Raw genomic sequence first — 22,981 nt, 5'->3', positions numbered from 1 at the left:
ATATATATATGTTGTGCATGATAATTGACATTGTGTATGATGACTATAATCGTGTGTGTGCACGATGTGGGGGGATGTACACGATGGCACTGATTGTGCACAATGTGGGGGGATGCACATGATGGCGCCGGCTATGTGCACGATGTGGGGGGATGTACATGAGCCGGGTGTGATTATACTGATATTGATGTTTATCTATGCATTTATATATATACATCTATGTTTATGAAATCAAAGTTCATGAGTATGGTATATGGTTTTGCATATGTGAATCTTGCATGTTGAACATTGAAAATTGCTAAGTATTGTCAAGTTGGTGTTCATTGCAACAAGGAATTGGCTGCAGAGAAATGGATTTTCGCTGCCGTCAGAAATTTTTAGTGGTGGTACAGTACTATCATTTTGACAGTAATTTTGACCACCTTTCGATTAGCTTTCTAATGACCCAACAAGCATGTCAATTGAACACATGTAGTGGAAGATATGCTTGAAAAATCGAACCATATACAAACCGAGAATGCCTTTTTCTACAGTGAGAAATGTGCTGTCACGTTGCTACCTTGCTCAGGTTCTGATATAATTTCCTCCACTCCCTTATCTTCATGATTGAGCATAGGTCTTTGCAATACTAAGAGTCCATTGATCAATGTCCAAAACAAGGGGGTTTAGGAAAGAAATTATACCAAATTGCATTGTTTTCAAAACAAGTGCATCACGATTTCCAAATTCTTCTTTATTAATTGCTTGTTCCCTTCCTTGTTCACTCACTGAGTTTATACTCACCGTTTTCAACTTCATGTTTTCAGATTACGAGGCAGTTGGTAACTAGGTCGAGGTGCCTTTGTAGACTCGACTATTGGTAGGTGTCTCGACATTCAGTAGCTGTATGTTCGTCGAGTTTTTCTGCTGGACATCGAGTCTCCTTTTGATATGTATATACAAACTTAATGTAAATTATTAGAATACATGATGTAGATAATGTATGTATATTTTAAATGAGTAGCGCCAGTACGAGTTGGCAATGTCCATCACCATTTTTGATCCTAAGTTATAAAATGTGACTTAGCAATATTTGATGGAGTAATGAGCAGGATAAATAGTAGGCTTGCTTGGGCTTAGTAGACTACGTCCATTGGGCCCATGCGCCAGTCATGGCCTGAAATTTGGGTTGTGACATTATCATTGTAATCACTATATCAAATTAGACAAATAAAATAGTTAGCAAGTTTTTCTCATAAGGACATTTTGATTAAAGGTGTTCACCTATGAGTTACTTGTCAAGTCTATAACTTAACTTGACGCAAAGTCCAGCTTTAAACATGATATTTAAACTTGGTTAATAAAAAATTATATTTTAATTAAATTTTATATTATATTTAAAGTGAAAAAATATTTTAAAAATAAACTTAACTTCAAATTTCAAAGCTCAATCGAGCTTGACTCGACCTTTGAAGTTTTTAATTATAATTGACTTCAGAAGAAGATCATTATTATGCATGTGACTGTAATGCATAATTAACTTAAGGATACTTGTGTATACACTCAACAAGGTAGTTAGGCATTTCTGTAAATAGCTTAGTAATAGTGAGGTTAGTTTTGTAAATAAACAACAAGTTAATTACTTTACTTTTGTAGCAGATATATAAATATGCATTCTTTTGTAATATTCTTTTAACGAGAATATACAACAAATTCTCTTAATTCTTCGTTCTCAGCTTATTTTTGTTCTTCCAAATCACAAAAGTTAACTTGGTATTAGAGCAATTAGTGATTTATAGGGTTCCTTTTTTTGTTGTTTTTCCTTTGTTCAAGAATTCCATCTTGGTTATCAGTATTTCTTCCAAACGATTATCGATTCTTTTTTTTATTCAATTCTTAATTCAGCTTTCTAGAAATTTGCTTTTGATTCGTTCTTGTTTCTTTGATAATGGCTTCAAAATGAAAGTCCACTAATATCTCTCCCATTGAAACTCCTCTTTCTCTTTATTATTTTCATCACAATGATCACAACGGATCTATTGTGATTAATCCTAAACTTACCTGTACAAATTATGCATCCTGGAGCAGGTCATTTTTCTTAGCGCGCTCTATTTGAGAAAAGAAGGGTTTTATGGATGGATCTTTGCCAAAACTGAAGGTTGATGATGAATTGTATGATGTGTAGGAAAGGTGTAACAATATTATGATTGCTTGGTTGTTGGAGTCTATATCTCTGCCAATTGCTTCTATTATCTTTTCTTTGGACTCCGTTGCTAAGATTTAGGATATCTTGAAGAGAAGGTTTTCTTAGCTTGATGACGTTTGGATCTATAATCTCCAATTTAATCTATCAAATCTTGTTCAAGGTACAAAGTCTGTTTATCTTTACTTCACAGAGTTTAATTCACTCCTGGAAGAACTTAGAATTTATCTACCTTTATCACAATGTATTCACTATGACAAAGGTTATTTTAGAAATATACAGATCAATGTAATAAGGATCATGTTTTTAGATTCTTCAATAGATTCAATGATAGCTATGCTAGAGTTAGGTCTCATATTGTGATGCTTAAGCCATTTCTTACTTTGGATGAGGCTTATAATCTTGTTTTAAGCAAAGAGACATAGAGAAATTTGCATATGCAAGATCAACCTTTTATAGAGTTTGTGATTATGGCCAATTATGTTGATGGAAAGAAAAAGACTAAAAGTAAAAGAGATTTAATTGGCAATCATTGTGGTAAAATAGGCCATACCAAACAAAAAGGCTATCGGTTGATAGGGTTTCTTGCTTATTTTAAGTTTACCAAAGGAAATATTAATCCTAAGAAACCTAGCCCATCTATTAACAGTGTTACAACAAGTGCACAGGAAGCACGAGTTGAGGAAACTGCCTGTACTATGTCATAGTTTTCTCTAGTTGCTAATCATGAGTCAAGTTTTGATGATGATCCACCCATTCTAGAAAATCAATTTGGTCAACAAAAGCCTTCCCTTGTTAATTCAACTGTTGTTGGTATGATTTCAAATTATGATGGTGTGCCTTCTAATTCTAATCATTTCAATTCATGTCATTTAGTGAGTTTAGGCATTAATCAATTCTTTTAAATCATTGACATAGGTGCATCAAATCAGATATGTTGTTTTCTAAAATTTCTTGTTTGTGCTAAACCAGTTAGCAACATATATGTTCAAATGCCAAATAACTCTAGAGCTTTAGTCACACATGTTGGTCAAGCTAGAGTTACAAGCTCTTTAACTCTTAAAAATGTATCGTGTCCCAACTTTTAAATTCAATTTGATTTCTATCAGTAAACTTATTGAAAATAGACAGCTTTTGTTATTTTTGATGATTCATATTGCGTCATTCAGAAAACAATATCATGGATTGTGATTGGTCATGCTAAGGTGAATGTTGGGCTATATTTCTTGCAAAAAAGGCTAAAAGGTAGTGTTCTTTCTCAAATTGCTTCTGACGGAACGTTCAAAAATGTTGTCAACTTTACTTTTGCACAAACAAATTCTGTTGGTTTTCAATTTCCTATAAATGTTTGTAACTCTATAATAAAGGATTTTGATGTTTGTCACTCTAGGCTAGGCCATCATTCTTCACACGTAACAAATCAGATTCAAAAATTTTTTCTGCATGTTTCATTTTGAAAAATCATATTTATCAAATTTACCCCTTAGCAAAGCAGAAAAGACTCCAATTTCATGTTCATGTCCAAAGTTCAATGAAACCTTTTGAGTTGATACATATGGCTGTTTGGGGGCCCTATGTAGCGGCAAGTATTTGTAGACACAATTTTAATTTATATGAACTTTTATTTTGCATTTGTTTTTATTATTTATCTTTATCTTATTTTACTTTAATTATTTATTTCATAGTCTAAGTCCAAGTCCAACCAGTTTTAAAATGGGTCTTAATCCTTGGGCCTGTGGCCTAGAAACAAGTCCAAGAGAGGCAATTAGAAGAAAATCATATTAAACAGGAATAAAACAGACAAAATGATGATTAAAGGCAAGATTAGTTAAAGAAATTTTCAAAGAATATAAATAACATAATGAAAAAAGGTCAGCTAGCAGAAACCAAAATCGTACAATGCAAGAGCTTTGCCAAGTGCATGAATTCTCACCTGGTAGAGGCAAAATCATCCTAAGATCAATGGCTGACCGGTTGCCTAGGATGATATTTTCAGCCTCTATATAAAGAAAATATTTTCAAGAAAGAAGGGCAGATTTTGAAAGTGAAACCCTAGGCAGCCAGTCTAAAAAAAACCTGGAGAAAATTTCAAAGAAACCTAGCAGTTGATTTCAAAAAAAAACCAATAGTTAAAAAAGCCTCAAAAATCTCAAAAAAACCCTAGAAATTTCTAAATCTAAAAAACCCTAGCATCAACTAAAAACAAGAACTTTTCTATTTTTACCAACCAACGAAGTACCACAACAAAAACCTAAGAAACCTTTCTAAAAACCTTAGTTTCACTTTCTCTATCAGTCGGTAAAATACCCATATTAAATCAAAAAGAGAAAATGAAAACAAAAGCATAGAAACGAGAGGAAAAGAAAAAGGGTTTTAGGTTTTGAACATTGAGCTTAGGGAGGAAGGTTTTGAAATTTTTGAGGTTTGAAACGTGTGAAAGGGGCTGTTGATGTGAAGGATCCACTGTTCAATGGTTAAGTAGTAGTAGAGAGAAGAAATGTGAAGGGTTAAAGAATTAAAGTTTAGGTTTTTGGTTTTGGGACTTCAAGTGGAAAGGGAGAGTTTTGTTGTTAGAGAGAAGTAAGAGGGTGGTTGCGGCTAGAGAGAGAAAAAAGGAAGGAAGAAAATGAAGAGGGGAAGTGAAAAAGAAGTCTTCATACTTAAGGTTGCTAGTTACTAAATGGCGTCGTTTTGGGGAGTGATGAGAGAGGGGGCATCAGTCAAAATGGTGCGTTTTGGAGAGGTAAAGGGGCTGTTGCATAAGCACCAAAATGGTGCATTTTGGGGAGGCATGGTGAGCTAAGGATATAGGTTTGGGGAGCTACGAAGCGGACCAATCATCTTGGGCCATCACTCTAGCCCAAGCAAGGTGAAATCCTCTTCTTTTATTGTTGTATGGATATGTTGGCTTGGTATGGTATTTTGTTGAGAAGCATGTTACTTTAGGTATAAGATTAATTAAAATAAAGAGAATATATAGAAAAATTATATGCTATTATGTTAGGAATTTCGAATGAAAAAAAATAGAAAATTACAAATAGACAATAAATAAATGTTTAGGTTTAGATAGGTAAAATATATATAAAAAAATATATGGTAATAGGTTTAGGTAGAAAGTTATAAAAAAATAAATAACAATTTAGTACTAAAAGAAAATAATTTAAATAAGGAAGAATAGGAAAATGCTTAGTTGTAGAGAAATGAGTTTAGATAGATGAAAAATATAACAAAAAATAAAATATTTAGTTTTGAGAAAGGATAGGCTAAGTAGAAAAAATAGATTTAAAAATATATTTAATCACCAGAAAATAGGTTAAGTAAACAAGAAAAAATAAAATTTATTTGGTCATAAAAGATAAAATATACTAAAAAAGTAGAAAAGGTATTTATTCACAGAAAGGTAGATTAAGTAAAATATACATGTATAAAATAATATGGTGAAATTTTTTATTATAAAAAATAGATGTAGATAAAAAGTAGACATTTATAGCCAAGTAATAATAATAATAATAATAATAAAATGTATATTTAGGATCAACATTAATAGTTAGGAAAGTATATAAGTCTTGTCTAAAAATACTTCAATATTAATAATTATAGAAATAATACATTATTGCACCAATGATGGAATACTCATTTCGAACGCGATAAGTAGCAATTCCGGATGAACTTTTCTAAGCTAGGGATTTCGTTCAAGACCCCACTAGTATGATGGGAGGGTCTTAATTTTGAATCCCGGTATTTGCAATTCTAAGTAAATGAAAAACCTACTAATCTAATTACTAACCAAAACATAAAAACAAAAAAAAACAACAAAATAATGAAATAATAAATATAATAATATAATAATGATAATAATAATAAATACAAGAGGGAATAAATGAAAATATAGTCTTAAAAATATATAGAACTATGAAAGAATAATGATGTTCATAATGATAAATAAGTAGTCAAAGTAAAAATTTTCAAAAATAGTAAACTCATAATAATAATGGATATAATTAAAGTATAAGAGGCAAATATTTAGTTATGGAAAATAGATTTATCAGAAAAGATAAAAAATAAACATAATAGCTATTCAAATAGAACATAGGTTAGGTAATTTAAAAGAGTAGAAAAGAAATTGAGTTATAAAAAATATATATAAATAACAATAATTATGACATAAAATATTTGGTTAAAAAAATAGCATTTGGGTGAAAGGAAAATATATATTGCAAAACTGATAAATACTTAAATGTAAAAAATATATAATAAAATAAAAATATAGTTAGATGAAAATAATAAATATAAAACATTATTTCATGAAATACACACACAAAGATAAAGAATTTTCAAAGAAATAACAAAAGAATTGCTGGAAAGTTAAGAAACAAATATTAAAATTTATAGTGACATCACACATCATCATTGCACCATTAAATGTCATGGCAGGTAGACGTATTATATGCACCAGTTGAAGCCTTGATGATGGGACTTTTTGAGGGAGCTTGTGAAGGCAAGTTCCTTCAAAAATATCTCTAGGTGAATGGATACTGTAACGACCGCTCCTCGATCGCTACTGGTGTTTGAGTCTTACGGGAGAACCCGCTAAGTCCCGAACAAGCCTTGTTCGAAACCTTTGTATAACAATAAACCCATTCCACTGATTTATTTAATTACTTGAACCATACATCCTTTATGTAACATAACTTAAACAATAGCTATGATAAATCAACTCAATTTTTATTCAACATAATTGTAGAAATTCATCAAGGTCTTTAATATAAAACCATACATTTACGTTAATACTATTTACAATCAAATTATGCAACGAAAGACTTGACCTCTAACAGCGGAGTGACTTAGAATGAAATGCTATGAGATGCCTTTACCTATTCGATGAGGACCATAAGTGCCTATGATTGCATGCTAGGTTGATCACTATCTGCAAAGGGAAAATAAGGGGGTGAATCTCATAGACTTAGTGATCATCGGCTCCATGAGTAGGGCGTAGATAGGAAACAAGTATAAAACAGGTAAATTTGAATGATAAAACTGGAATAAGAATAATAATCTTAGAAAAATCAAATCACGAGTAGAGTGTTTGTGCATTGTAAAAATAATGCCGAAAAATTATAGTACAATATTTCACTTCGCAAAATGGTGCTGAAAGCAAGTGTAGCAAAACAGAGTTCAATCATAAAAAACATCACTTGCCATCAAAATATGAATAACAGTACAAAGGTATGCATGCTCCCAAAATGTGTGGCAAATAAAGAAATCAACGTGTACAACCACATAAACTAACTCATGATTGTTAAGTAAGCACTGAAAGCTTTTATTTAAACAAAGGAAGTTATAGAAAAGCCTTAACTCTCCACCATGCAAAAGAGTACGTGTCGAAAAACTCACAAGGCTCTCGAGTAGGTAAGCATAGTAATAACACGTGGACCAACTTCCACGTTATAACAATCCAGGAGCCTCGCTCCACCAGATTCCCACAGCCATGGCAATCTCGACGATGTTGGTCGACATCGGAGAAATTAAGCGGTCGCAACTACGTATATCACTAGTAGCCTAACCACTTATATATATATCACAGGCCATGGTCCTTGCCACGCTTAACAGCCTGTCGGTGATCCAAATGTCCTCTAGCTAGAGCTCACTTGTGCATAGGGGTCACACTATACCGATGTGACATTCAGCTTACTCTCGACGATCTTGGTTTGTCAAAACCATTTACAAAATCAAATTTAGGTTTCCAAGTCTTTCATGTAAAACTATTTGAAAACAAGTTCGGTAACCTTTCAAATTGCTTTTCAAGTAAAAATGCATGGTGTATTCTCTTATACAAAGATCAGACTATAACCGGTGCTCAAAACTTGCATTTTAAAATCATTTAACAATCACATTTAATTATGCATATCACATAAAAATAAAAGGCACAAATTTTGATGAAAACATCATAAAAAGGCTTGTTTCCTGGTTTCTAAAACAATTTACACATATAGCTTATCTATAGATATATCTAAAACAGCTTTCAAACATTTAAGCACCCGCAAAATACCTATGGTTTCTACTAGCTCATGCTTTCCACAATAGCAATATATTAATCATTGGAAATCCGTTTTAAGATTACCTATCAAGGTTAACAGCTCAAGTTATCCACAATTACGTTTAAGAAAATTGACAATGTTTATTAACGTAAATCCATATATAGTGCGAAGATTTTGAAATAAGCACCTCCTACTCACCGTACAATAGCGAGATACTACGTCGCTATTAACTCGAATGCGTATCTAGTTAATTCTACTTATCGGTCAACCGTTACTTTGTCCGGTACGCCACCACTTCACACTTTCTCTACTTATACCCCTTCTAGCAACCATTCAAACCCAAAACACTTAATTATGCTCATACACGGGCAACACATAAATCAACAATTCCTTAATCAAATTTTATAGTTTTTATCAATATTATCCACAATCATTTAACACACAAGCCACACATTTTCAACCAACTATAGTTAACACAATATATTATACTCACATAGCATGCTCACCTTTCGATTTTAGCTTGAGTTCCATGCACCTAATTAATAATTTCTTCACATCCATGGTCACCATCGCTGCCACAAACATAAACCATCAGCACACATCTCATTTCTCCTTTCTACTTGTGATTTCAAGACTAGATACTTACTCATAGCTTATCTTGCTCAAAATCACCATGGATTCCAAGATTGGCCCACAAGCATGCTTCTATTTCTTTCAATTCTTGGAGGACCTTTGCTACCACAAACATTCTCACACAATTACTAACTCATTTCCTCAAGAAATCACAACTAAAATCAAAGTTCTACTTACCTTCCTTAACTTGAAACCACTGGGCCGAACCTTCGTTGTCTTTTTCTTTTTTCTCCTTTCTTTCTTTCTTCCTTTCTCTCTTTGCTTTCAAGCCGATTCTCTTTCTTTTTCTTTCCAAAGGTGCTGGTTTTTTCAAGGAAAAAATATTTTGCCATTCTTTGGTGTGGGCAGATTCTCCCAAGTTCCCCACCACTCATATTTTCTAAATTTTCTTCTCTCATGGGCGGATTGCCCAAAGCTTGTTCACTTTGTCATTTTCCTTTTTCTTTCGTGTGGTTACAATTCAAGTCAAAAAGACTTTTGGACCTTTCCACTTGTCACCTTTATTGACCATTCTTTTTCCATTATTTTTTTCTTTTTTTTTTAACATGTCATGCTAATTAATTCTTCTCTTTGACCCATTCAAGTCACATGCAACCTACTTCCTTCTTTCTTCATTTGACCTCCAATGCACCAATCACATTACATATAAATAAATTTTTGTCTCATTCTTTCTTTTACTTTACATGGTGGGGGTCCCATATGTCCCCCACTAACTTTTCCTTTTTGCATACCATAGTTTGCATGTAATAATAAATTTCACATGTATATCTCATATTCCACATAATCTAACCTTCCTTGGTTAGTAATTCCCCATTTAACTCCAAATATTAAAATTTACACATAAGTCCTCAAACTTTTCTTTATTTACCGTGCAACCCTCCAAACTCTCATCCTTTACAATTTGGTCTTTCCAACATTTCTTAACTCTAATTTCCTTCTATCTTCCTTCCTTTACACATGTACAAACAAAATATAAAACTTGCACTTCACTAAGGTATCACCATAATATTTAAATATATACTTACCTATTCTTGCTCTATTTAATAAAGGCACGCGAGTCTCGCTAATGCCGTTTTTCTTCGAAATTCTTTCTTATTTTTTCTCCTCTACTTAGATTAGTCATATAATCCTCCTTCATGACTAATTTCAATAACAGTTAAAATATTTATATTTTAATATTATTTTATTAATAAAATATTATTTTATTTCAAAATTCTCCTCTTGTCTCCTTGGGACCCAAAATGTCTCACCTTGTCCCGGTTCACTTTCGAATCACCCTTTTAACTCGCTAATTTATTCTCGATAAACATATTATTATTTAATTACTATTTTCTCGCGTACGGAATATTTTATTCTAAACTATTCCTTTCACTCATCACCACTCTTTGACACTTAAATTTACGTCAATTGCCCCTGCGTCTTATCGATATGGTTATGTTGACTATTATACGGGGGTATGGGGTGTTATAGATACCTTCGAGTCCCATCAATATGATGGGAGGGCTTGAAAAACATCCTTAACAAAAGGCTTCTGCTTGTATTAGGATCTGCGTTCATGAAAATAGTCTTTACCTGTAAACGACTATCTCGATGATGGGATTTATTCGTTAAACTTACGAAGGCGAGTTTCTCAAGTAATTTCGTAAGTGAAAGAATATCCCCGAATTCCACTAGTATTATGAGTGGATTCGAAAAATATCCTTAATAAAAGGTTTTCATTTGGCATTATCTGGATTTTATGCCATGCATTTCATAATTGCATCATGTGCATGTCACACCCGTAAAACTGAATAAAATGTTTTAATTTGCTAATAAAATAAAGAATAACATAAATAAACAATAATTAGGGAAACATAAGAATACAATCAATAGTTTAGGCTATAATAGGATAACATATGATTCAATGGTATCATTCGTGGAACGGGGCGTCACGGGCGTGCTAATCTTTCTTGGTGCGTAACTGTACTCCCGACCTAACTTTAAAAATTCTTAGACTAGTTTATTGTTCTTTAGACGGACTTAAAATCAATTTAGAACTCTATCGAATAGAACAAATTTAATAGGTGGCCAATCACACCTAGATAAAAAAGATTAGTGACGACTCCTAAGTTTTTCACTTCTAGAGGTCAGGTTCCCGAACTCGCATGTTACGACACTATTACTAGTCAACATTATTTTTTTGATTATTTTGATGATTTTACAAGATTTACTTGGAGTTTCTTGTTCAAAACCAAGTCATATGTTATTGGCATTATACCTTCTTTTTACAATCTTATATACAATCAGTTTGGTCAAAGTATTAAGCAAATTCAAACAAATAATGCACAAGATTTTAATTTGGATGAATTCTATTCCTCAAAAGGAATTATTCATCAAAACTTTGTGTTGACATACCTCAACAAAATGGTATAGTTGAAAGAAAGCATCAACACTTATTGACAGTAGCTAGGTCTCCTATGTTTCAGTTTTTATTACCTATCAAATTTTAAGGTGAGTCCATTATTATGGCTGCACATATTATAAATAGGCTTTGTTCTCCAATTCTCAAGAATAAAACTTCTTATGAAATTCTTTTCAAAAGAGTCCTACCTATACACATTTAAGGGTTTTTGCTTCTTTATGTTTTGCTTCTACATTGTCTAATCATAGAAATTTGATTCTAGGTCTAGAAGGTGTGTTTTTCTTGGTTATCCCATAGAAATTAAAGGCTATAAACTATATGATCTGAATGCACACAAAGTGCTTGTTTCTAGAGATGTACTATTCTTTAAACATTTGTTTCCATTTCATACAGATTTTGATTCCACCACATAAAATTATATTCAATTCTTTGCTCCTAAAAACATTTTTAGTGATTCTCTTTATCATTTACCACATCCTTTATTCTCTAATTCTTGTACTACTTCAGATTTTGATTTTTATAGTCCTAATCTTTTTGGTTCACATGGTAATTCTCATTATATTCTGCATTTTAATGATATTGATCATGGTTTGGCAACTACCAACACACATCTACAACTATTTCTGTTGATCAGAATGTTCATATTTCTCCACCTAATTTTTCTGACCAACATGCTCTTGACACCCATTATCACTTTTTTTTCCAATAATTGATATCTCTCACCCAATAAACACCAGAAAAAGTGTTCGATCGAAATAGCTGCCTGAATACCTCGACCTTTATCAGCACAACTTACCTACTCATTCTAATCCAATTACAGCACACCCTATTTCTTGTTCTTTGTCAACCAACCAATTGTCTGAAACCTATATAGCTAATATAGCTTTTCTTGATCATATTCCTGAACTAAAATACTTTCATCAAGTTATCACATATGATAAGTGGAAAGATGCTATGAAAAATGAACTTGATACTTTGGAGGACAACAAAACATGGACAGTAGTTCCTTTTCCTAATGCTGCACATATTATTGGATGTTAATGGGTTTATAAAATCAAGCTTAAGGTTGATGGCAGCATTCAAAGGTACACGGCTTGTCTTGTAACTAAAGTATATAGTTAACTAGAAGATTTGACTACCATGAAACTTTTAGTTTGGTTTCAAAACACACAACTATAAGAGTGTTTTTAGCCATGGCAGCTATTAAAAAGTGGCATTTGTCTCAATTAGACAAAAACAATGCATTCCTTAATGGAGACTAGTGTAGATGGATCTTCCTTAAGGATATGCATTTCAAGGGGAGTGTTCTATGACTTCTCGGATGGTATGCAAACTTAATAAATCATTATATGGCCTGAAGCAAGCTTCAACATAATGGAATTGTAAGTTTACAACTACTTTATTGAAGTTTGGATTTCGATAGTTTAGAGTAGATTATGCTTTGTTTACAAAAGTTAAAAAGAATGGAGAATTTGTGGCACTCTTGGTTTATGTAGATGATATAATAATTGATAGTTCTTGTATTGAGCAACTAGTAAGGTGAAAACCTATTTGAAGACACAGTTTAAGCCTAAAGATTTGGGTGAACTTAAGTATTTTCTAGGCTTAGAGATTGCTAGGTCCAAGAAAGGAATTTTGTATGTCAAAGGAAATATACTCTAGATCTAATTAATGAGTATGGTTTTCTTGGAGCTAAACCTTTGACAACCCCCATTGAGTATAACAAGTTTTCTAAAGACGATGATGGCATAATCTTGACAGATTCTACTATGTATAGACAGTTAGTTGGAAAGCTGTTATATCTTACATTCACCAAACCTGATATTGCATATTCAATACAAGTTTTGTCTCAGTTCATGGACAAACCAACTGTTGGACATTTTCAAGCTACTATTAGGGTATTGAAATACCTAAAGAAAGCATCAAGACAGGTATATTGCTTTCTTCTGCTTCTAACATATATCTCACAGTGTACATAAATAGTGATTGGACAAGTTGTAGAAATACTAGAAGGTCTATGACAGGTTTTGCAGTATTCCTTGTTCATTATTTGATTAGTTGGAAATAAAAGAATTAGGGAGTTGTTAAAAGCTCTACTGAGGCAAAATATAGAGCTATGGCTACTGCTTGTTGTGAGGTTGTCTGGCTATTGTGTCTGTTGAAAGACTTTGATTGTAATTGTTTAGTTGCTGCAACCATGTATTGTGATAATTAGGGTGCCCTACACATCTCCAGAAATCCAACATTCCATGAATGAACCAAGCACATTGAGGTGGACTGCGACTTTATTAGAGAGAAGGTGCAAGCAAGTGTTCCATAGTATGTCTTTACCAAGGATCAAATTGCAGATATCTTCACTAAAGCTTTACAACCATCCTAATTTTATGGACTCCTCAGCACGATGAGCAATATTCTCAACATTCATGCTCATCTTGAGAGGGAGTGAAGAAGATTATTATTATGCACGTGATTGTAATGCACAATTAACTTAAGGATACTTGTGTATATACTCAACAAGGTAGTTAAGCATTTGTGTAAATAACTTAGTAATAGTAAGGTTAGTTTTGTAAATAAACAAATTAGATGCTTCACCTTTGTAGCAGGTATATCTATCTGCGTTCTTTTGTAATAGTCTTTTAACGAGAATATACAACAAATTCTCTTAGTTCTTCATTCTCAGTTTATTTTTGTTCTTCCAAATCACAAAAGTTAACAACTTCCAAAGCCACAAACTAATGTACTTTTCCTCTTGAGCGAGGCACGAATTTATTCATCCTTCAGGGGAAAAAAAAGCCACAAACAAATAGACAGATTCAGAATGACAAAGATATATGTAGGGAGATTGATGAAAATCTCTCTTAGTTGCAAACCTAAACCTTCACACGCAAGAAAACAGCACTGACAACACCCAAAATACAAGCTAGAAATTGTTCCTCACTAGCGTTTCATCCCTCCTTCCGCCACCGGGGCCTTTGTCACGCCTCTGTCAACATTAGCAGCCCATCCTAGAGACATTTTTTTAAATGAATAACACACACAGACACCCAATAATTAAAGGATATTTTTGGATTAGATATATGAAGTCATCATGAAGAGAAATCAAGGGAGGTTGTTTATTCATTTTATTACCAATTTTCATGTCGAATCCCTGGTTTCGGAGCTCGCGATACTCTTGACACAGGGCACAGTAGTGGCAGAAACAGTGAACACAATAATCATGACAAGGGCTTGCTTTCAACCCGTATTGCTCCCTGAGTTTTCTACGATAGTAGCACCCATACAATATGGAGAGAAGAGCACCAGTTAAATAATGTATTGCTACATAGAGAAGACAATTTTCACAACAAGCTGCAGAATAATAACAATAGCAATACCAAAATTAGTCATTAGATATACACAAACAAAATTAAAACCAATGAGAGGCAAATATATATTTATACTTACAGCATGATCCTTTCTTTATAATCTCTGCGTTCCTGCCAAAAGTAATACATGGGCAGAAGGTTGTCTGGCAGCCTGTTATAAAGGAGGATTTAAATCCCATGAAAGAAGAAGTGTGTTTGATTGGAAGAGAAAAAAATTACATACAGAGTGGACAATCAGAGAAGCAGTCGAAAAGACCCGTGGACCAAGGGGCTTCTCCTCTAGATTTGGAGTCTGCCATTGTCGGACGTACCCTAGCAGCAGCAACAGCTGTTTCTGTGGTCCGGTAGCAGTCAATTTTTATTTTGATTAGATTATTTTTCTATTATTTTACATAAAATTATGTTAATTGATCATATAATTAGATCATGAATGTGCATTTGAGTGAGTGTGTTAGTTTAAAAATAAAGAAATAAAAACTAAAATGGAAATAACCTTATCCTGCTATTCTGCTTGAGAGACTGCCAATATACTGTGATTAGAAACGGAAATGAAGTGGTTGTCTGGCGAGAATTAGTTGCTATTATGGTGGTATATATAGAGCCAAAAAGGAAATGCAAGTGTGAAGCGCTCCATCTCTCTTTTCATCTTTAACACCGTATTTGGTACGAGGGAACGAGACAATTGAAAAATATGATTGAATTTGCATATTTTCTTTCAACAAATTCTGTCTGATTGCGCTTTGGAGGAGTCAAGGAGGGCCGACAGCGATTGCAACTTATGCAGGGGCACGCACACTGTCCGTCTATCATTTTGGTGATGTGAAGCTCACGGAAACTTTAATTCTTGTGCAGATTTTTCTTATGCTATGATAATCTCCACTAAGTTGTGTCTCTTAACTTTACTTTGCATCCTAGCTCGCTCGTCCTACCTAGGAGCGTGATTGAAAACTATGTCACAACCATGCTTGGTGACATGCGTCCCAATGAAATGCAATTATTGTGAGCTCTACCTTTCAAATTATACCATTTTGAGCCTTCGTTGTCAGAAGATAATGAAAACGGCGAAGAGAATACGAGGGAGTGTCAGTACATTCTCATTAATGAATCAAGGGTACAAAGTATATACAGCTGCTTTCAACTAATCAAGAGGAAAGAGAAAAAAAACTAAACTAATTAATTACAATTTCAACTAACTTAATTAACATTTAAACACTCTAACAGTATACTTGAAAGGACTGTACTTTGATGCTGACTTCAAATGAAACGGTGCGTTTCTTCTCAATTGAAATGATACCTTTTATTCTTCCCTTTATGTCCAGCTTTCTGCACTTTACTTTCTTCATCAGTTTGCATTCCTGCTTCTTTTGCTTTTTTATCTGATCTCTGGACTTATTCTTCATCACATTTGCTAACATTCCCCCTCAAGAGGAAGGGTGAATGTCAAGACATTCATCTTGCATAACAACTTGTGAAACTGCCTTGGTTGTAAGGGCCTTTGTGAATAAGTTTGCATGTTGTAGCTGTGTTGAGACATGTTTTGGTTTGATCTCTTCAAGCAGTATCTTCTCTCGAATGAAATGGCAATCAATCTCTATGTGTTTTATCCTTTCATGGAACACAGGATTGTTGCTAATAGAGATTGCTAATTGATTGTCACAATGAAGCTTTATAGGTTCTTCATGTTTAATCCCAAAATTAATTTGCTAACAGACATTTTATCCATATGACTTCACAACATGTGGATGACATTTACCTATACTCTAGCTTAGTTGAGCTTTGTGCTACAACTTGTTTCTTTTTCGATTTCCAACTTATAAGAGTGTTGTTGATTTTATTACGTAAGTGTATGTATCATAACAAATAATACAATGGTAAGTAGAATGTCGAATCCCACAGAAAATTGTCTTAACTTTTGCTAAATATTAAAATTAACACAACCTAATTTTATTTAAACAACCGAATTAAAGTGATTAAATAAAAACAAAACTAAAACTAAATAATAACTTATTAAATCTAAAAGCTAATGGGTAAAACTTTACTAACGAAATTCAATTAATAAAAAGCGTAGGATTACAATATCCCTTGACACTTCATCTGAATCTTGTTTTTCTCTCTAAACTTACTTAAATAAATTGACTTGTTAACCTAGAGTCTCAATTTATTTATAAGTCTCTATCGAGGTTCTTATAAAAATATATCTCCCAATTAATTTACTATATGTCTAATGTAAATTCAATTGAAGAAAGATTCATCAAGTTTAGGCTCTAATCTTGGCTACATGTGACATATAAGTATATGTCTATCCTATATGCAAATCAAATCACTTAATCAACTAAGTGAATTTGAACACATGCAATTCCATTCATGACCTAATCTAAACTCCCTTCGTCAAGTTGTATTTAGATATCCAAATCAATCTAATTGGTGATCAAGCAATTAGAAGCATTAAACATCGAATTGGAATAAACTACTCATATTCCATTGAAAATAAGTAAAAGAGAGATAAAGTATTCAAATTATATGTTGAGTTTAATCATAATCCTAGAAAAAGTACATTAGTTCATAATATCTACTGAAAACATCATCTAAAGAAAATTAACCATCAATCTAAGTCAAAGAAAATGAAAAAAAAAAAACAAACATAGAGAGAAAACCTAAATTTGTTAGATCTCGAATCTTCTATCTTCCTTATTTTTCCTTGCTTTGTTGCTTTCTTGAAGGCTCCCATTTCTCTAAAAAAAACCTCTCAAAATGACCTCTTAAATGTCTCTCAAAAGCCTTTTTTAAATAGCCCTTAAAACCTTAATTTTATAAAAAATAAAAGAACTAAATGTCGAGATATCGGGCGAGTGTCACGGCCTCGCGCTTTCGGCTACAGTATGATGCTTTTTCTTCATTGGTGCCATGGCCTTGTGCTCTTGGCTATAGATGATGCTTTGTGCTGATTCTACCGCAGTCCATCCTCTTGTGATGTGATTATCACCTCATTCTGATTTGAACTGTGCAAAGTGATGAACATGAAAGTTGTATCCCTATCTCTTAACTTTCCAAATGGCTTAAGAATTACGTCAATTGAACTTCTGAAATGCAAGTTATGCTTGAAATACTGCATCATGTATGAGAGACACACTTAGCCATACTTGTACAATTCATCAACAATTAAGGCCTTTTCATTTAAAAATGTTCAAAACAAGAAACTAAATCAATATAGATAAACTTGAGACATTTTAACATAAATTAAACTAAAACAATGTGAATTAAATTAACTCAACATGATTTGAACTAAATTAAGAAAGGCAACTAAAACTACCGAAATCGAAACTTAAAACTCAAGAGCTTACTTATTTTAGTACCCAAAATGTGGAAAAATAACTCTATGTAATAGTATTATTAAAGAGATTCTCCAATGAAAACATAATAACCTGATGTGGACCTTCTAGTGTCAGGGCATCCTGCCCCGTCATTCTCACATTATGTTGTAATTCTCAAATCAGAGTTTGATTTCGTTAGAATGCCTTGACCTGAATTTCCCTTAAGATATTTCAGAACTTTGTGAGCTGTAGTAAGATGATCCTCTAATGGTCTATCCATACACTAAGAAAGTACTTGCATTGCATAAGATATGTTTGGCCTGGTGAAGGTTAAACACAAAAGTTTTCCAACTAATTGTCTGAACCTTGTAGGATTCTTTAATTCTTCATCTTTGCTTGCCTTAGATAGTTTGTGATTGTAGTCTATAAGGGTGCTTACTAGTTTAGCACCAAGTATCCCATACTTTTCTAGAAAATCTAAGGTATATTTCCTTTGACATACTGAGATACCCTTTGGTGATTGTGCAACTTCAAGCCTAAAGAAATATTTTACTGTTCCTAAGTCCTTTAGTTTAAACTTTGAACTTAGATATTCCTTCACATTATTTGCTACCTGTTTAGATGTACTTCCAATCAAAATATCATCTACATAAACTAGTAAGGCAATAAAGTTACCATAAGTTGTTTCCATATTAAATAGAGAGTAATCTGATAATGACTATTTGAAGTCATATTGCAAAATAGATGAGGTTAGCTTCACATTCCACTGTCTAGATGCCTGTTTCAGTCCATATAAGGATTTGTACGGCTTGCATACCAGCTTTGAATCACCTTGATCCTCCTTTTTAGTTAGATAACCCTATGGGAGATTTATGCATACTTATTCATTTAAATCCCATGTAGAAAGGCATTACACATCTAGTTGTGACAATGACCAATTATTTGCAATTGCTAAGGCCAAGAAGATTCCCACTGTTGACTACTTAGTTACTAGATTGAAGGTTTCTTGGTAGTCAAACCCTTCAACTTGGTTGTATCCCTTTGCTACCAACCTTGCTTTGTACCTTTCTGTATCTCCATTTGAATTTAGTTTCGCTTTGTATACCCACTTACATCTAATTGTATGAGAATTTAAAGGCAAAAAGACTATCCTCTATGTATCATTGTCCTCCATAGCCTTAAGCTCAAGGTTCATGGCATCTTTCCAATAAGAATGGTTAACAGCTTGATGATATGAATTTGGTTCATTTATGCTTGACAAAGATGTGATGAAGGCCTTATGTCTAGATGATAGATTATGGTATGATAGACACTTATATATTGCATGTGATGTAACTGAGTTTGTATGTGTTGGAAAGTCAACTTGGTAATCATTTAAGTATTTTGGGTGAATTTGATAAGAGTTATGACTGGTTTTTATTTCATCAGTATAGTTAGCAATAGGAGGACTATAGGATATTAGTGAATCACTTGGACTTTCATTTGAATTTGATGTTTTAGATTGATTTGAAATGGGTGTATGCTTCATAGAAAGTAATTCAGTTGATAAATGGTCAATAAATGGAGAATTTGCAAAAGTAGGCTAAAAAGATCGTTGGCATCTACTAATGCATCATGGCCACTCAATTGTTAAAAGAGTCAAATGGTTCTTTGACAACCTTTTAGTGTACAAGCCATCAATGTAATTCATTCTCTCAACATATATCTCGGAGATGATAAGGACTTGGTACAGTATCTATTCTTATCGACCTCCATATTCGTTCTTACAATTATAACATTAGCTTTATAGAGACTTATGAAACTTTTTCATAATCTCTAAGTAGCCTTGGCCTAGGACTTCAATAAGCTAATGTTAATCAATAATTAATAGGATATGTCCTCTAAAACATTCAAGGTGATGATTCCTATCTTGACCACTTATTTGCCTTTACATGCGTCATACTGTACCCTAAAGCATTCTGTTTAAGCATCACTGATTAGGCACCCGTAGGGATGAAATTAAAGCATCACTCCACATATAAGACAACTTGATGTCTCAAGTCTAGGTATTATTTACATGACTGACACATGAGAAGTGTTGCATAAACACTAAAGTGGATTACCAAATGCACTTCTCATGGCGGGTCAAGTTAAGTGAATTGCTCTCATAGGCAAGCACTTACATTCTAGTTTTGAGTATCTCTATACTTCAATTTACAAGGTCAATTGCTTACTTTCAAGGTAAGGAACATAGAGTGTATTAGTCTTTAAACATCATTGATGTTCAGTCTCAACGATACATTGATCAGGAACATTTTGAGATTAAATTTTGATACATAGGAATCTCATAACTGCAACCCATTACAGTTCCCTTGCAAGGCATATTAATCTCATGAACTTCATCTAATTAGACTTATAATTCATTATAATTAATGTCTTACTGAATGAAGAAAAACCTCTAATAATTCACTATGAATGATATCGTTGATGATTGGAACCAAACTTTGACCAATCTCAATTGGCTGCAAGATTCATCCTAATAAAAGTAACACATCTCATCACCAATCAATAAATTTTCCTTTGAAGCCCAATTTTTCCATAATTTCTCTAATGAAGCTCCATTCCACCTTGTCATATGCTTTACTCATGTCCAATTTTAGTGCAAAATTTCCAACCTTACCTTGCCTTTTATTGTGCAAAAAATGGATAATCTCTTGGGCAACAGTAACATTGTCTGAGATGAGTCTCCTCGTTATGAAAGCACTTTGATTAACAGAAACAGTACTGTAAATAATCCCCTTCAATATATTTGTAAGAGCTTTAGAGGCAACCTTATAACATACGTTACATAAGCAAATCGAACAAAATTGACTAACCTTTTCTGGTTGGTCGACTGTAGGTATAAGTACTATATTCGTCATATTAACTTCTTCAGAAGTAAATCGACCATCCAAAAAATCAATGACAAACCTGTATAGACTACTTCCCAATTTATTCCAAAATTTATGGTAAAAGATTGCTCATAGCCCATCAAGTCCTGGTGTTTTAGTGGGATGCATTTGGAACAAAGTTTTTTTTTCTCCTTTATAGTAATATTTACATTGAGAATTTCATTCATCTGATCTGTTACTTTCTGTTGGACCCCTCCTCAAAGCTTCCTATACCTACGACAGTATTGAAAAAGAAAATAAATTATTACAATAATTATCAATTTCTGCAATCAGCTTACCTTACGAATCTGTCCATTCATCCGTATCTTGCTTCAAGGCCCATATTGTATTTTTCCTTCTTCTTTCAATTGCTCTTCCATGAAAATACTTAAGAGTTCTTATCTCTTTCACACAATCACATGATTCTAGGTCTTTGTTTCCACATTAATTCCACCAATTTTAGAGTGCATTCAACTCCCATTGAGTCTGTTTCAGGTCTCCACTACAGTTCATAGTCTCATGAACCTTCTACAACTCATCCTTCTTCAATTTAATTTGTTTCTGAACCTCTATCAAAGGGTCGGGTTTCAAAGTCCTAAGCTGCCTTCTAACTGAATCGAGAATCTCAAAAAAGTCTTGTGGTTGATAGTCCGACTCTGCAAGAACTCCATTAATAATATTTTTACACCCTTCATCCTCCAACCACGATTCTTCAAAATGAAATCTCCTATGCTATCTCACTATTTTCTGATAAAAGAAATCCATATATATGCCTAGATGATCCGAGGACCCTAGTGCTTTATTGAAGACCGCTGCTCTTGGAAATCTTATGCACCACCCACCATTTGCTAAAGCTCTATCTAGGCGACATCTAAAGAATTGCCCTTCATCTTTATTATTCCACCAAGTGAACGTAGGACCTCGAAATCCGAAGTCTCTCAAACCACAAGCAAAGCAGGTATCTTTGAAACTACTCATGCGAGCCTCACTTCTATCGTCACCACCCTCTTTTTCGCTTGACAAGAAAACCTCAGTAAAGTCCTCACGCATAACCATGGTAATTGAGACTGCAAGCATAAAAGAGCAAGAAGATCCCAGACCCACTGTTTTCCTGTCATTGTCGAGACCCCATAAAACCCACTCATTCTCCACCAATTACCTCTAAACATTATTTCAACGTCTATATGATTCTTCGAGTATGATTTGACTGAAACGAACTCATCCATTATCCATAACAAAGCCAAACTGCCAACTCTCCCTTCTACATCCACTGTCAAACAACTATCATACCCCAACAAAATTCTTAACCTTTCCACCTCAATCGCAATCTTCTCCGTTTACCTAAGGAAAAACGATATTGGGATTTATACTTTTTACAAACAGAAGAAGCATTTGAACCGTTCGAGGAATCTCAAGCCCTTAACAGTTCCAACTGAGAAGTCTCATTTATCCAAGCAATGCTGGTCATTGTAACCACTCTGCACCACTAGTTCATTGACAATATCCTCATTCTTCTTACTTCTTTTCATTACACCACTCCCTACCTTCTCAGTATCCTCTAGCCTTCTCTTCAATTTATTTTGGTCAAAATACCTAGAAATCCTTGTACTCATACATTTTGTTCAATTTAGTCCATGTACTCAAAATCATAATATTTTAGTCCCTTAATTTTGAAAATTATTTCAATTTAATCCTTTTCTCTAACGGCATCCAATTTTACCATTAAAATGATGACGCCAGCACTGACATCAAAGCTGACATGGCACCTACATGATGATGTGGCATGCCACGTGGCACCTATGTGATTACGTTGCAGTGCCACGTGGCACAACTATGATGACATGGCAATTCTAACGTGGCATTGACATGCCGACATGTTAGGTCCACGTGGCAAATCAAAAAAATTTCAAAAAAAATTTTTTTTGCGGCGTCATAGGGACTAAATTAAACAAAAATATATAGTACAAGAACTAAATTGAACAAAATTGAGATATTGAGGGACTAAATTGAAAAAAATATTTGAAAAATGCAAATCATTAAGTAGATGATTAATAAGCTAAATATTTAAGTGTAAAAAATTTATGGTGTTAAAAAATATATATAAATATTTTCTTACTTGATTATTTGATTCTAGAATATATA

At 33.3% G+C, this 22,981-nt stretch overlaps 1 protein-coding gene and 1 long non-coding RNA gene across 3 annotated transcripts; both read right to left on the bottom strand.

Annotated features, from left to right (window-relative positions):
* LOC18609844 lies at window positions 6,887-9,163 on the bottom strand. Of its 2 annotated transcripts, none has more exons than XR_001926485.1 (4): window positions 9,031-9,163; window positions 8,867-8,955; window positions 8,727-8,792; window positions 6,887-7,109 (listed from the first exon to the last, which is right to left on the bottom strand). It is a non-coding gene; the product is annotated as an uncharacterized LOC18609844 (long non-coding RNA). The 2 variants fall into 2 exon arrangements; XR_001926484.1 differs by having other exon boundaries at window positions 8,867-8,950; window positions 9,031-9,161.
* LOC18609843 (cell number regulator 2) lies at window positions 13,988-15,219 on the bottom strand. The gene is made up of 5 exons (XM_007045163.2): window positions 15,113-15,219; window positions 14,843-14,953; window positions 14,699-14,770; window positions 14,384-14,602; window positions 13,988-14,259 (listed from the first exon to the last, which is right to left on the bottom strand). The coding sequence occupies exons 2-5, from the start codon at window positions 14,916-14,918 to the stop codon at window positions 14,192-14,194; spliced, it is 435 nt and encodes a 144-aa protein (XP_007045225.1). The 5' UTR covers window positions 14,919-14,953; window positions 15,113-15,219; the 3' UTR covers window positions 13,988-14,191.

This window comes from Theobroma cacao, chromosome 2, assembly GCF_000208745.1.
Source record: "Theobroma cacao cultivar B97-61/B2 chromosome 2, Criollo_cocoa_genome_V2, whole genome shotgun sequence".
Lineage (NCBI taxonomy): Eukaryota > Viridiplantae > Streptophyta > Magnoliopsida > Malvales > Malvaceae > Theobroma > Theobroma cacao.
The sequence above is the reverse complement of the archived record's forward strand: the minus strand, read 5'-3'. Positions and strand labels throughout refer to the sequence as shown.